The 15,323-nt window shown below is 47.1% G+C and overlaps 1 protein-coding gene across 2 annotated transcripts in view; it reads right to left on the bottom strand.

Moving 5' to 3' along the window:
- The window catches only part of Myo18b (myosin XVIIIB), a 220,279-nt gene that overhangs the window by 25,028 nt on the left and 179,928 nt on the right, over window positions 1–15,323 (bottom strand). The window contains exons 40-42 of one of the 2 annotated variants that reach the window (XM_075983418.1): window positions 10,179–10,309; window positions 3,332–3,376; window positions 2,047–2,184 (exon numbers count right to left, since the gene is read on the bottom strand). In XM_075983418.1, the coding sequence (XP_075839533.1) occupies window positions 2,047–2,184; window positions 3,332–3,376; window positions 10,179–10,309 (314 nt within the window). The remainder of the gene's footprint in view (window positions 1–2,046; window positions 2,185–3,331; window positions 3,377–10,178; window positions 10,310–15,323) is intronic. The other variant, XM_075983429.1, reaches the window with a different exon arrangement.

Raw genomic sequence — 15,323 nt, 5'->3', positions numbered from 1 at the left:
GATAAAGGATTGGAATTGTGAGCTCTGCGTGCAGACCATGCATTGACCCCCACCCCCTCTCTCTTATGCAAATGGAGGCCAAACACCTTGGAGCACAGTGATTGGTGCTGGGTCCTCAGACAAGGCCACCACTTTCTGACTTCTCTACCACGGACAGTGGACTCAGCGGAAGGGAAGACGTATCCTCTTCCCTTTTCTCTATACTGATATAATCAGACAACCTGGGCCTTGTGAGGGGCCCATGTGTCCACATTCTAAGCACCTCAATTTAATGTTTCTTGCATCAGATATTTCAACCTGAGATATTCTTCAGGCAGTTGCCATTGGCTGAGCATGTCCCAACAAGGGTCTGCAAGGCTCCACCTAGTCGTTTTCCTGAGACACCCCACTTCCGGGCAAAGGCGGTCAGAGCAGATTGGGCTTGTCTGGGTCTGTTCCATATGGTGGTGGCTTTCCCATCTGTCACTCTGGTCCCTCTGCCACCACAGCAGCAGGGAGTGGTTCATCTTAATTTCATATCTGCTGGACCCATTGTTTCTGACTCACAGACATTAGGCCCTGATCACACCAGGGTCACCCTTGCAAGGGAAAATAAGAGAAACACAGCGGAAATGCAGAGAGCAAAGGACAGAAGTCACGCCGCTGGGGAAAGACTGTGACATCCAATGAGGAGTTCTGCTACTGGCAATCTCACAGATTTGTGGGCATCCTACTTTGAGTTATCACTAAGCCATAGGTAGGACTGCAAACTGGTGAAGCCACTATGGTTATTAGTGTGAAGAACCCTCAAAAAACTTAACATAAATCTACTATATGACCCAGCCATACCATGCCTTGGCATATGCCCAAACATGACCTGACAAGAATGACCCCAATAGACATGCTAAAGTGGATGGTAGTGTGTGGGCGGGGACCATGAGGCCTCAACCCTACACAGAGAACTGGAGGCAACCAAGGAATGCTGAGAGCATGATAAATCATCTTTCCCAGAGCAGAGCAGAGCACACCAGCTGAGCATCCAATACCAAATGGTCAGCCCTGAAAATATACACATACAACTGGCTTTATTCGGACTGAGCCGGTCTACATGTATTTAGGAATACATGTGCATGCACGCACACATACATAACAACAATTAATGAGAAAGAAACCATAAATTTGAAAGAAAACAAGGAGGGTTATGTAGGAGAGTTCAGAGGGAGAAAAGGGAGGAGGGAAATGATGTAATCATATAATCACAAAATAAAATAAATAATTAAAAACCTTTTTTGTATTCTTAATTATTTGTAGGCTTGTATGTCTAAATTGTGTATGTACACTTGAGTGCAGTTGCCCTGGGGGTCCAGAAAAGGCCATTCAGTCCCTGGAGCTGAAGTTACAGGCGGCTGTGATCTGCTCAGTGTGGGTGCTGGGAACTGAGCTCCGGTTCTAGGCAAGTCCTGCTGGGCTGTCGCTCCCACCCCAAGATTATAAAATCCTACATTCAAAACTTAATCAAATTTCCCATGAGAAACATAGCTCAATAGATATTTATTTTTTATCTTGTGAAGTCTATAGCTCACCATATCACAAGGTGTCTTCAAATTTCTCAGCTCAAGAAATCCCCCTGCCTCAACCTCCATAGCAGCTGAGATAAAGGGCACTGAACCAGCGTGCCTGACTTTAGTTCAATTTTCTTTCTGACTCCACTCAAAAACAAAAGCTAAAAGTGAAACAAAACCGTAACTGACCATGCTTATTCATAAACCAAAGACTCGCTAGTGTGACACCCAAGACAGGAGCAGCGATAAAGAATTCCTTGTCCACACTGAACTGTTTAGAATAACCGATGCTCCATGCCTTGTGGATGTCTGTGTGGCAGCTGCATCCTTACTGCTATGTGAGTTGGTGACCAGCATCAGACTCACACTTCTCAGCCCCTGAGAGGACAAGCAACCCCCTTAAAGCAGCCACACAGCTGGGAAGGGGTGGGTCCCCTGTCCCCCAGGTCAGCCTGTAAGCATTAGCCTTTGAGCCGTCAGCCAGGCCACAGGCCAGGGCTCTTACCTGGGACTGAGAAGAGAGCTGCTGACAGCCAACTGCCGAGAGGGCGTTCTCGCGGCATCTGTGGCTAGGGACAGGGAGCAGCTCATCCAGGACTGTAGACTACCCTCTGGCTGGGAGCTGATGACGGAGACATTGTCCCTAGAAGCCAAAATTAGGACATTGATCACAGTGGCAACCACAGTAAGGACCATAACCAGACCATCACTACACACTGTGAGCCTGGGGCCTGCAGAGCATTCTACAGGCAATGCTGTAGACAGAGAACTGGTACCGGCCTATGAAATGGGAGGAAGCATTGGCACTTGGAGGGGCCAAGCTAGAGCGTAGCTAAGGTCACCAAACTGGTGCCCGATGAAATCTGGGTGGAAAGCTCATTTGCTTTCATCCCAGTACCCTTAGATTTAATCATAGCACTCTTGGGGATGTGTGTGTGTGTGTGCGCGCACACACACACACACACACACACACACACACACTGAGATGTCAAGCTTGCCATTGAATTTTGTACCAAATGATACGTTCATGGGATATGCAGGGGTGAAGGTCCTCAGTTCTCCCTTACCCTTTGAGGATCACCTTGGCAAGTTGGGTCTTCTCTTTGCTAGGGGAGGGCTGCACAGCTACTCATATGTATGTGTGCACATGCAAGTGCCCATGGGCCCATACATGCACAAATGTGTGGCTTGTTTATGTGACACTGAGTCCATCACCACAGGATAGGGGTTTGACATTAATACTGTCCTCAATATGGCTTCCTAGCAGAGGGGATACATATGACTGTTAGAAGCCACGAAATGAAGGCTCTATCACCACATATAGAGAGGGGCAGAAGGCCGGCTCACAGATTGAGAAAGGAACCCCCATTTCCTTCCTGAAGGAAAAGTGAATCAGGGTGGCAGCTAGCCCTGCCATGGAAGATGAGGCATGGTGGGAATAGTGTCCACACAGGTGTGCAGGTCAGGAAAGGTCAGGATACAGACAGTAGGAAAGCAGGAAGCAGAGGATCAGAGGCCAGCAGGGAGCACAGGTGCCTCTCTGAAAGGTCTCTCTGGGCAACAGGGAGCCACTGAAGGTGTAGGGACAGTGATATGATCACCCCTGACTTCCCTCTGTCTGAGCTAAGTCAGGCAGGTAGACAGAGTGTGCTCCCATGAGGCCCATGCTAGACCAGGGACCCAGAACTTCACAGGCATTGCAGAGAGTTCTCTGGGTGGAAGCAGACTTTCTCCTTGCCAGCTGCACACACAGAGCCATGACTTCCTAAGCTACATGGGGGCTTACTTACTCCTCTTTTCTGCTGCGGCTGCCACAGTCCACGGCCGTCTGGACACTAGGAGAGATGCAAGACAAGGCCTGTCATGATTGTGCAGCCAGGGCTGGGGACCTGGTCTCCAACACTACACATGCCTGGGTTTGCATCACATTTCCTCCCTTAGTCGCTGTGTGGTTGTAGGGCAGTGAGTTGTCCTCATGAGCCCTCTGCCTCCCTTTGCAAACCATGGGTGATTACTAATATAGGGGTGTCTGTCTCTGTACTTGTTCAGCACAGTTTCTGGAATGGGGGCAGCCATTATCACTACCCTTTAAAAACACGACTGGGATGAGGCTCTGGTTAAGAGCACTGGCTGCTCTTCTAGAGGACTCAGGTTCAACTTCCAGCACCCACATGGGAGCTCATAACCATCTGGCAAAGTTCCAGGGGTTCCAATGCTTTCTTCTTACTTCCAAGGGCACCAGGAACACACTCAGATAGAAAAAACAAAATAAAACAAAATTTTGAAATGCAGCTGGCACTGCTGGTATTAATCATATAGTTATTGACAAAACGTCTGGAGCTTGCCTCGTATTCTTTGGGAAGCCAACAAATCAAGACACATAGGCAGGATAGCTTCCCAAGGCATTGTGGGAAAATCCTAATCTAATTACATCAGTAGCTATTCTTGAGGGAGAAACACTGTTCACACACTCTGCCCACACCTCCTGCCTCTATTTTATAGATGAAGTTAGTGTACTCTTATGCAAGGGCACTGAACTTCCAGCTCTGTGATGATCATAGGGCATGCTGATAGTCAGTTTGCCACAGCCACCAAATGGGGAGCAGGCAAGACCAAAAGCCCCTGCATGTAAGTTGCCTTAACTCTGAGTCCTCAGACTGCACCTCCAGCCACAACATCTGCTGGGATTTGGGCAGGCCCGAGGAGATGCGCTTGTTGTTCCTTTCTTCCTCTAAAGATCTGTCTCCCTAGAGGCCTCATATTTCCAACCACCTCCCCAGTAGACTGATGCCCTCATGGACCACAGGCATGTCTTCCACATCCTTCCAAACTATGACTCACAGACCAGAGAGCCACAGACCGAACTTGATCAGTTCAATAGCAAGGGGCCACACACGGCACCACAGCCGCAACAAGCTATTATTTATATTGAGTGTGTGTTTGAGAGAAGGAGAGAGGGAAAGAGAGAGGGAGAGAGACACACAGAGAGAGAGCATGTGCATTTGAATGTGTATATGTGTGTGAAAAAGAGAGAGAGAAAGAGAGAGTGTGAGTGTGTATGTGTAAGAGAAAGCATGTGTATTTGAATGTGTGTGTGAGAGAGAGCATGCACATTTGAATGTGTATGCAAAAAAGAGAGAGAGAAAGAGAGAATGTGTGTGTGTGAAAGAGAGAGAGAGAAAGAGAGAGTGTGAGTGTGTATGTGTAAGAGAAAGCATGTGTATTTGAATGTGTGTGTGAGAGAGAGCATGCACATTTGAATGTGTATGCAAAAAAGAGAGAGAGAAAGAGAGAATGTGTGTGTGTGAAAGAGAGAGAGAGAGAGAGAGAGAGAGAGAGAGAGAGAGAGAGAGAGAGGATGTGCATTTGAATGTGGGTGTGCATGTACGTGTGTGTGTGTGTGTGTGTGTGTTCTGAGGTCAGCCTTATCTTTCCTCAGGAGCCATCATCCACCTTTGTATTTTGAGGCAGAGTCTCATTGGCTGGAGTTCACCAAGAATACTGCCCAGGCATCAAATCCCAAGGAGCCTCCTGTCTTGCCTCCCCAAGTGCTAGTATCACAAAGCATGCACCACCCCCCTGGCATTTTATGTTTTTTTAAAAGAAGTACAGCAAGCACTATGGGCATCGTGCTGTCTTCCGGCCCCTCCCTACTTTTACTATAAAGGTTTGCCCGTCACTGCCTCCATGTTACCAAAGCACAGCTGCTGCAAGCCTTCATCTCCTAACCCAGCGACAGTACAGCTTTTTGGTGCAGAACTGCATGGAGATAGGGCAGTAGGGTCCCCAGAACCCACATGTGAATGTCTAATCTCAAGGACTCATTTCCCTCTCAGTGAGGGCTCATTCTCAGTCTGGAACCTACACTACTTGGATCTACTGGACACCATCCTTTACTGGTGCAGGTCTGGAGAGTCGACCCGACAACAGAGCATGGTGGGTGCTGACACTCTGGATCCCTGAGGGCTGCTGTGGGGAGTCAGCATTCAGAGCCACTACCTGCCTCCTGTAGAGATGTGGCTACTGTCTGTGGTCATGCTGCAGTACTGTCTACTGGTCCACACTGGCTGTGCGATGCTTTTGGACCTGCTCTGTCATAACAGACTCCACTGAGCGTGTGAGTCCCATCCATGTGCTTCCTGACTATCTGACTTCCCAATGGGCTCAGCCGCTAAGGCAGAGAGGCCATGGTGTTTGTTACCTGATTTTCTCTCTGCTGCAGGCCACTGGGCTGGTTAACTTGCTGCACCCTCCTCTGTGTGACCATCCTCCTCTTTTAGAATTTATACTTTCTCTTGCTCTTTTAACCCACTGGAAATTATTGGTCCCTTTCTTGGCCACCCCTGGAGGCTTCCCCCTCTGTGGCTCCTACTCCACACACAGCTTTGTTAGAAGAATCTTCATATGGGTTTGGCCTTCATGCTCCGGCAGATTGCTCTGATGGTTTGAGTCCATGATGTTTTCTAGCCAAGCAGGGAGATCTGGGTTTTCCATGCCTCAAGACTGCACCATGTAGCCCGCCATTGTGGGAGAGGTGATAGAGCTGAATCCATCTCACAAGAAACAAAATTGTAACCACCATCACTGAAGCTACTCCCCACAACCTCCACCAAGCCTGTGCTTGGAGAAGGCCACATTCAAGTTAGTAATCCTCTATTAAGGGCGACTGAAGGCTGAAGAGCTGTCCGTGCTGACCTGGTTAGCTGCACAGGCAAGACTCAAACCCCAGCTCTTGGCTGGTGTTGGCAGTTCTGACATCTCTGTCAGTATTGCTTTCCAAAAGGAACTCATGCCAAGAATTTTTAAAGAGGCATTGGTGGGGATCAAGGTGATTGATTAAATGTCTTCTAATATATTCCTTCGGGGCACCTTTGCCTGACAGCCACAGTCTAAATGCAAACACAGTTTAGGAAGCAAGGCCTGGATTCATTTGCTCTGTGTCAGTGACTGAGAGAAACTCACCATCATGGCAGCCCAGACAAAAGCAGAGACCTTGATATGAGATAAAAGGCATATGGCATGTCCTATGTGATAACAAAGCCACCATTAGCTGGCAGTAAGGCCAGCCTCAAAATCAAGGCATGGCTCCATCACTTAACACATGTATCATTTAGACACCTGTGAGACTCAGTTTCCTTATCTTTAATTTGGGAAAGATAGTGGTAGGAGCCCAGAGATTCCTATCAGGGAGGGCCAAGCAGTAACATATTGTTCCAGGAAGGGCACACGGCATCATCGTCACCAGTTCCTGCGCTATTGGAAATAGACACAGTGAATTGTGGGAGCTTTTGCTCTCTGGGAATCTATCTTATCAGCTATGTGCTGGATACAATCATGCTTAGAAAGCCAGGCAACCTGCACAGCACTATTTAAACATGTACTACAGGGCACAGGAACTCGCACTGTGACTCTAACCGAGTGTCAGCCTTCTTAGATAAATGGAGAGCTCATTCAAGCTGTTCTTCCAGGTCAGGTCATGTTCATCACTCATGGGTGCAGCTATAAGGAAAGCGCCATGGGGAGAACACTGTCCTCTCATACAGTGGGAGACTTCACGTTCTGGCCAGGGCAAGGGCTTAGCAGTGAGTAGCTGACTCACAATATATTATCAGGGGGCTGGTTTCTGGTTCCCTCTAGATCTGCCCCTATCCCCTCCACAGCGTGATGTCAGACTGGTTATTAGGATGTGTGAGTTGAGGAGTGTCCTGCTTCCGGTCTCCCCAGCCTCCCAGGACATGCTAGATGACTCCCAGAGTGTCCATCTCAGACGGGCCCAGCAGGAACTGACACACTTGGATCTGTGACTCTGAAGTCAAGGGTAACCTGCAAACCCCTTCGCATCCTACCGCATCCCCAGGAAAGGCAACAGGCAGAGCAGCTGCAGATTCTGGGGTCAGGCATAGATGGGGTCGCCTGTCAGCCAAGGCAGTCCTTTCATGACCTATGAGCAGCTTCCAAGCTTGAGGGACAAACTGACAACATTTCCCCCATTAATCTAAGGAGGCTGGTGCCACAGTCTAGCTGACAATGCCAGCCCCTGGTGCAGAGTCGCACAGCCTAGCCAACAATGCCAGCTCTGGTGTAGTCGCACAGGCTTAAGCACCGCTGTGTGCTGCCCGACTTTCTGAGCGCATCTGGGAGCTATCTCTGCTCCCAGCCTGCAGGCCTGCTTCATTAAGATCTAATTCCATGTGAATTGTGAAACTGTGATTTGGCATAATGTGAACGAGTCACTCAAACACTCTCATCTGGCAGTTTGGAGAGTTAGGTTTTTCCCTCTCCCTTGCCTTTTCCACCTCTTTCTTCTTTCCCCACCCCAGTGGTTTGAACCCTAATTGAGAATTTATAAAGAAGTATCTAGAACCAATCCTTCAGGCTCCAATCTGAATCTCTTTTTCAAGATAAGCAGGTACAGCATAGAGCTTCGTGCTGCTGACATGGGCACTGTGCTGGCACCGGGCAGCAGCTGGGAGCCCTGTTCTGTGCAGCAGACCTAAAACAGTGCAACACATTCTTCTCTTTGTCTTCGATAGTCAGTGCTGTTCCTCCTGGCTTGTCCTGGTCATTTTCTTGTTGGCTTGACACAAATTAGAGTTGTCTTGGAAGAGGAATCTCCATTGGAGTGTCCCATAGATGAATCTGTAGGGGATTTCCTTGACTAATGATTGTGGGTGGTGGCATCCCTAGACAAGTGGTCGTCATAAGAAAGCAACCTGAGCCAGCGGTGAGGAGCAAGTCAGCAAACAGCACTCCTCCATGGTGTCGGCTTCAGTTCTTGTCTCCAGGTTCCTGCCTTGAGTCCCTGGTCTGACCTCCTCTGATGATGGACTGTGATGTAGAAATGAGCTGAAATGAACCACCTCTTCACCAAGTTGATTCTGGTATGGTGATGACCAGCAATAGAAACCCTAAGCAAGACAGTGGCAAACAGCAGATCTGAGTACCCACTGACTTGTTGGAACAAGCCAGGACTCTTCTGTGCGTGTCTTTTGCTTTCCACTATCTGGAGAACTGAGAGTCTCAGTGGACTTCAGCAAAGTGTCGTGAGAGAAGAAAGAGGGAGATGGGAGGGGGAAGGTGAAGAATGGAAAAGGGTGAAAAACTGAGCCTCTGGCCTGAAAGCCCTCCTCCGGGACCTGAATCTGACACAATCCTGCCGTGGGATGCTTCACTGTGCTCAGATGGTGGCACTGCTCTGGGGTCTGTGGAAATAAGGCAGAGTCTTGGAGCTGTGTCACCCTCAAAGGTGACCTCAGCTTCTGGTCCAGAATGTGAACATGCCAGGCTGTAAGCTCTGTGTCTTCCTAGCTGACACACTGCCTTCTACAAGAGGTCATACCTATGAATCAAACCTCTCTTCCCTTAAGAAATAAGCTAATGAAAGTCTCTGGTGCTTTCTAGAACATTCCTCTCTTGGTCCTTGTTCATTTTTCCTCAAAATCTCCTCTCCTGGGTCTATACTGCTTCCTCCTTAGTGACCTGGGGCCACTTAACCAAATGGTCACCTGCCATCAGAGGCCTTTTCATTTCCCACAGAGCCAGGCACATGCTTCTGTTTCTGAATTTGTATGAATTTATCTAACCATTTATATACACACCCCAGCATGCAGGCTGTGTGAAGACAGCCCCAGGATTCCTGAACTGTTCTCCATCCCTTAGTCATTCAACAAACCCAGGCTCCAGGCATGGTGCTCATCTCAGACCCTGATATCTGGCTCTTCCCATGAAAAAAAATCATGGTAGACCTATAACCCTCTCTGCCTGCTTTGCCTCACCTGCCAGGCTTGAACCCTAACTGCAGGAGTGGTGGTACTCAGAAGGCAGAGGCTGGGGGATCTCTGTGAGTTCAAAGGCAGCCTGGTCCACATGGTAAGTTCTAGGCTAGCCAGGGTTGCATAGTAAGAACATTTCTCAAAGTTAAAACTTTTCTTTAATGAAAAGAGGTTTACAAAACTTCTTAAGCTGGGTTCCGACTCTACACGGTGCCCTGTGACTTAGAATGTCCCAGAAGCCAGGGTTCTTGGAATAGAAACACTTTCTCCCTAAGGCCTGCAGTAGCAAAGAAGAGCAAATGGATTGGGACTGGCAGGTTCTCAGTGCAGTCCTGTAGGTGGGGACAGAGGCAGCAGGGCCGTCAGGAGGGAGCCACACCTTCAGGCTGCTCACCACAAGCCTATGCCACAGGCTGCACCATAGAGACTGCAATGGGGCAGAAACAATGCGGGAATGGGCATAGTGCTGGCAGGATAGACACCCTGGAAGGGCAGGGACAGCAGGGGAATAGGCCACCACTCCTTCCTGCCAAGATGGACTGTAGCCCCTGAGCCCACACTTAAGTGGCCAATTCAGTTGTGTCACAGCAGCAAGAACATGACGAGCACAGGCCTAGACTGGACAAGCAGCTTCTCTAGGACCCCTTACTGCTCTCTTTCCATCTGCCTTGCTCATGTCCAACAAGCCAGGTCCCATCCTTCAGAGGTGACAAGGACTTCGTCATCTCTCTTCCTTCAGTCCAAACAAATCAGCTATGCCTGAAACCCTCAAGCATTTTGGGACCTTAGAAGATGCAGCCTGGGACTTCTGGGGACTACAGAGCTCTGCAGGGATCCCACCTCTGACCCAGCCATCACCAGTTACCTTTCCGTATCACTATCACTAGACGCCACCTCTTCCAACGCTGCCTGAAGGTCTGCGATGCGCCGGATGGATGTCTCCAGGTCTGCCTGCAGCGTTTGCCTCACAGCGGCCAGCTCCTCCACATACTTCTCCTGCAGACATAGACCACAGAACCCATTGGACTATAGTAAAAACTCCACCCCACTCCAGAGTTCCTGGCATGAGGGGACACCCTGAGCAGAGCTCATTAGCAAATCCTTCCCAGGCTCTCGCTGCAGATGGGGAAATGTGAAGCCCTGGGGGGCCCAGGCAGGTACAATATGTTCTACACAAGAGGGAATAGAGTATAGAGGACCCTCCTGGCATGCGCCAGGCATACAAAGCTGGGCCATCCATGCAGGGCATTGTAAGTGTATGTGTCTAGAGACATGCTTGGATTTATATCACCATCACCCTGAGATCTCAGCCATCTTCAATGGACCAGTAAGTGGGTCAACCAAGATGGGTCAGAGGCTCATGGAGGAGCTGAACATGAAAGATGGACCTGGTGCAAAAGGTATGGGACAGCAGAGAGCAGGCTCTGCTGGCTGGGCCTGCATCTTCTGCTCTCAGGGAAGTTCCAGGCCATGGCTGGCTATGTGCTGCAACACCCACCATGCCAGTCATGGACCAGCCCTCTGAAACTGCACGCAAGCACTCAGAGACGTGCTTTTTTCATAGGAGTTCCCTTAGTCATGGTGTTCACAGCAACACAACACTAAGTGACTAAGACACTGCACAAAGTAGGATTCCCCAGTGCTTCCCCCCCACAGAGTGACAAACCTGGCAGGCATTTGCAGGCCACTTTCTGTTTGAGCCTGGCAGGTGAGTCACAATAGTCATCTCCCTTCAGAGCTGAGGGGCTGAGGCCACTTAGCACAGGTGCTGGAACTCCAGCTTAGTGTTCCTGACTCCCTTTGTGGTACTCATTCACTGAGATCAGTACTCTCAAGTACTGCCATGACCCAATTTTGTCCTGACTCTTTGGGATACCTCTGATGTCCACAGAGCATCTATTTTTCAGTTTTTCCTTTAATACCAAGCTTATTGATGGAAGGTGAGTTGGCTCCTGGGGACTTTAGGTTAAGTCTGGAGAGAGAGTTGGCTACCATACCTTAGAGTACACTGTGACATGCAGCAAGCCAGATGTTGCTATATCCCACAATGCATCAGACTCCCCAAAATAAAGAATCGTCTAGCTACATCCAGAATTGCTCTTCTGAAAAGAATTCCACAGGGGATAGACCAGAGGCAAAGCAGGGCCTTGAACACGAGCCCAGGGCAAGTACGACCAATGAGATGCGAAGCTGAAAGGCTGAAGCTGTACCCAGCATTGGGATGGTTAGGGAGATCACAGTACATCGCTTTAATGTCATTAGATGAACGTTAATAAAAATGGAGCAATGGAGAAAGCGTCCTTGAACACCATGGAGTAAATAGAACCGCCTAAAGGACTGTGACCTGGGATCTACAGCAACCACACACTCACCACATACATTCCATACCTGACATATACATCATCATATACAACATACTCACACACCCCACATACACCACACACACACACCATATACACACCACACACACACACACACCATACCTCCCCACCATACATACCACATACTCACACACCCCACAAGACTGAGGAGCTTGGAGTCTAAGGGATATTATGGGTGGGGTAGGGTGGAATGGGGTGGGGTCCTGGGAAATATTTTTTTAAAACTGCTCTGATCATCTGGTTTCTTTTTGGTCGACTATTCAGGGTAACACACATATCTAATGATGAGAGTGTGTGCAAGGTGAAGATTATGGCTCATATTTGAGTGCAATTCCCAGACCCTCCACCAACTCCAGCAATCCTGTGACAACAGACAACTTCCCAGGCTTCTCTGAAGAAACTAAGGACAGAGGCATCACTAGAGGCAGCAGAACAGGATCTGAAACCAATCCATGGGGCTGTTCACCCCAGCTAGGACCATAGCTGTTTTCCATCACTGGAATGAGCTTGGTCAATATTCCTGTGTGGACTACCCTCCCCGTTCTCCCTACAGGGAGCTGGCACCTTAATGAAGGCATGTAGTCTTTCTGACAGGATTGAGCATTGCAGCAGGGATAGCCTAAAGCCAGAACAGCCCTTAACAGAGATGAAAGGGGAAGAGAAATGTGGAGAGCAGTAGGGCAGGGTCAGTTTACATTTCAGGTGAGGCTGCTAGCTACAGAATGCCCACCTCAGGGTTGGTAAGTGAGGGGCAAGCTGTACCCAGCCCCAGACCACAGTCAGTGGTTAGAAAGGGACATCAGGACAGTGGGTATGGGAACTGTGAGTCAAAGTTCATACAGTAACAACTGCATTTTTGGAGAAATATAAGTCTCTGCAGTAGCCGGAGACAACTTGTTTGTTCCTGGCCGCTCAGACCCGAAATAATCACACAGAAACTATATTAGATTAATCATATGTCTAGATGGGTTCTTAAATTAACCCATTTCTATTATTTTATAGTTTACCATGAAGCTTATGGTTTACCAGTAAAATTCCTGGGCATCTGTCTCCTTCAGTGGCTACATGGCATCTCATTGACTCTGCCTTCTTTCTCCCAGCATTCAGTTTAGTTTTCCCTATCTAGCTCTATTCTGCCCTCTTATAGGCCCAAGCAGCTTCTTTATTCATTACCCAATAAAAACAACACATATACAGAAGGACTTCCCACATCATCTCCCCTTTTCTGTCTAAATAAAGAGGAAGGTTTTAACTTTAACTTAGTGAAATTACATATGCAAGACAGTTATCAAGCATGAATTATAGTTACAATATTTATATCTACTTTATCTTTTATCATAACTAAGGAAAACTATAATTATAATTATCTGTTCTTCAACCCCATCAAAGACCCTGGAAGGATATAATAGTACCTAAGTTAACAGGAAGTGCATTGTAAGCAACTTCCAAAACTCTAGAATTGACAGAGACATCTTGCTATGTGGATAATCACCCAAAGTTCCTCTGTATCATTGGGGCATCCATCTTCAGTCTACAGGCCCATTGTATCTGCAAGACTTTTCTGTGAAGCAGGAAACTTCAAAGATAGTTCCACCTATCTTAGCAGTTTTTCAGTCACTTTCTTCTGTGTCCTGCAGAATGTCTTTCAGACTCTTTCATAAAACAGAATCCCTGAAGGACTGTATCATCTTCTTTAGGCAACTTCAGAAGTCATTTTTCTGTGGGTCCTGCATGTCCAGTTCATATAACATACCATTAAGCAGTACAGGCAAGAGCAGTTTCTTTCCCAAATGGCTAACAAACTCCATGAGGAGCCTCTTTGATGCCCATCATCCTCTTGAAGTAGGTTGGTACTGCCAGGAGCAGTCAAGTCTCATTGTCATAAAAATTCTAAGTTCTTAAAGCATTTTAAATGCCATATTCTGTAGTCTTTGAAAGAGCCAAAGAATATATATTCATCTGAAGTACATTTTTGTACATCTAGAAAACCTAACTAACATGACTACAAGCTTGACTACTTTAGATGGCTATCTACTAACCTGTATTTTTAAATTATACATTACATTTTTAAATGAGCTGCACAAACACAATATATTAATCAAGAGCATATATATACATATATATATAACAAAATTGACCTTAAATTTGTATTAGTAGACCAAGATCCATACTAATGTAAAGTATTAATCTCTATAGCATATCCCCCTTTAAATATAAATAAACATTTATAAACAATATTTTGGAATTTGGGTGTAGTTTTCTACAAACTGCTTTCTGATTTTTGTTGGGCAAAGTATTTTTGGGGGGAGTTTACAGAGATCTTTTGGGGTTTCTTGCTCCATAAAACCACATTAGCCTGGAAGGAATCCACAGGTTCCCTCCCATCTTCTGTGGAAACAGAAGCAGAACCTCTTTTCCAAAGAAACATAGCCTCAGACCCAAATTTTGAAGTCAAGATACCTTTAATATATATATGTTGGTCTAGCTTAGCACCTCGTTCAATGAAATGTCTCTCCACACTTAGCTCATTCACAGTCAAAACATTCAAAGAAAACACAATAATATGCATAATCCAGACTTTTTGTGTATTTTCCATCTTTACATGGCTTAATTTTCTTTACTCCTTTAATCTATGACTGTCTGTACTCTGTCTCTCTAAAGACTTTGTTTTATTTTTTAAATCACTTACTTGTTTTTATAACTGTCTATACTCTTTTTCTTTTCTCTCCCAAGTCTACATACATTTATCTAACACTGTGACCCATTTGGAGGTCTTTTTCATCTGAGTCTGTCTTTATTGCATATCTGTAATTATTTTCTGACCAGGAATGCTTTTTTTTAATGCTAAGTGGACATGGCTGGACCAACTCCTTGGTCCTGCCTGTCGGCTCCACCCAGTCCAACATGGTGAAGCCATCTTCACTGCCTCTGAGAGCCATGCATGCTGCCCCAGCTTCAGGGTCACAGCAGATCTATGTCATCATTAAGCAACTAGTAGCATGCTGCTCACAAACCCCATTTAAGAGCTTGGCCTCCTGAAAGAGTCAGAGGTCATGCTGCCAGCATAACCAGGAAGCCGTGGTTTCTTATGCTGAGTCAATAAGCCTTCTTTTAAAGGAGCTGTAGCACTCCTGTTCACCGCCAGCAAACAGAGCCTATCAGAAAAAAATGCTGTTATCAAAAATGCTGCACTTGGCTCCTGTTTTTGTGGGTCTAGAGCTGTTGAAATAAAGGCGGCCGGCTGCTTCCTGCCACCCGGCTAGCTTTACCTGAAATAATTACGTGGAAACTGTATTCTTTTAAACACTGCCTGGCCCATTAGTTCCAGCCTCTTATTGGCTAGCTCTTACATATTGATCTAACCCATTTCTAATAATCTGTATAGCCCACAAGGTGGTTTACCAGGGTAGATCTTAACCTGCATCTGTCTGGAGTGGGAGAACCATGGCGACTCACTGACTCGGTGGCTTCTTTCTCCCAACATTCTGTTATGTTTACTTCACCCACCTAAGGGTTGGCCTATCAAATGGGCCTAGGAAGTTTCTTTATTATTTAACCAATGAAAGCAACAGATTAGAAAGAAATCACTCCCACATCATAGAGCCTTTTTGAAAAAAGCTTTCTCAGAC

Source organism: Microtus pennsylvanicus, chromosome 1, assembly GCF_037038515.1.
Source record: "Microtus pennsylvanicus isolate mMicPen1 chromosome 1, mMicPen1.hap1, whole genome shotgun sequence".
Taxonomy (NCBI): domain Eukaryota; kingdom Metazoa; phylum Chordata; class Mammalia; order Rodentia; family Cricetidae; genus Microtus; species Microtus pennsylvanicus.
This window is presented reverse-complemented; position numbering and strand designations above follow the sequence as displayed.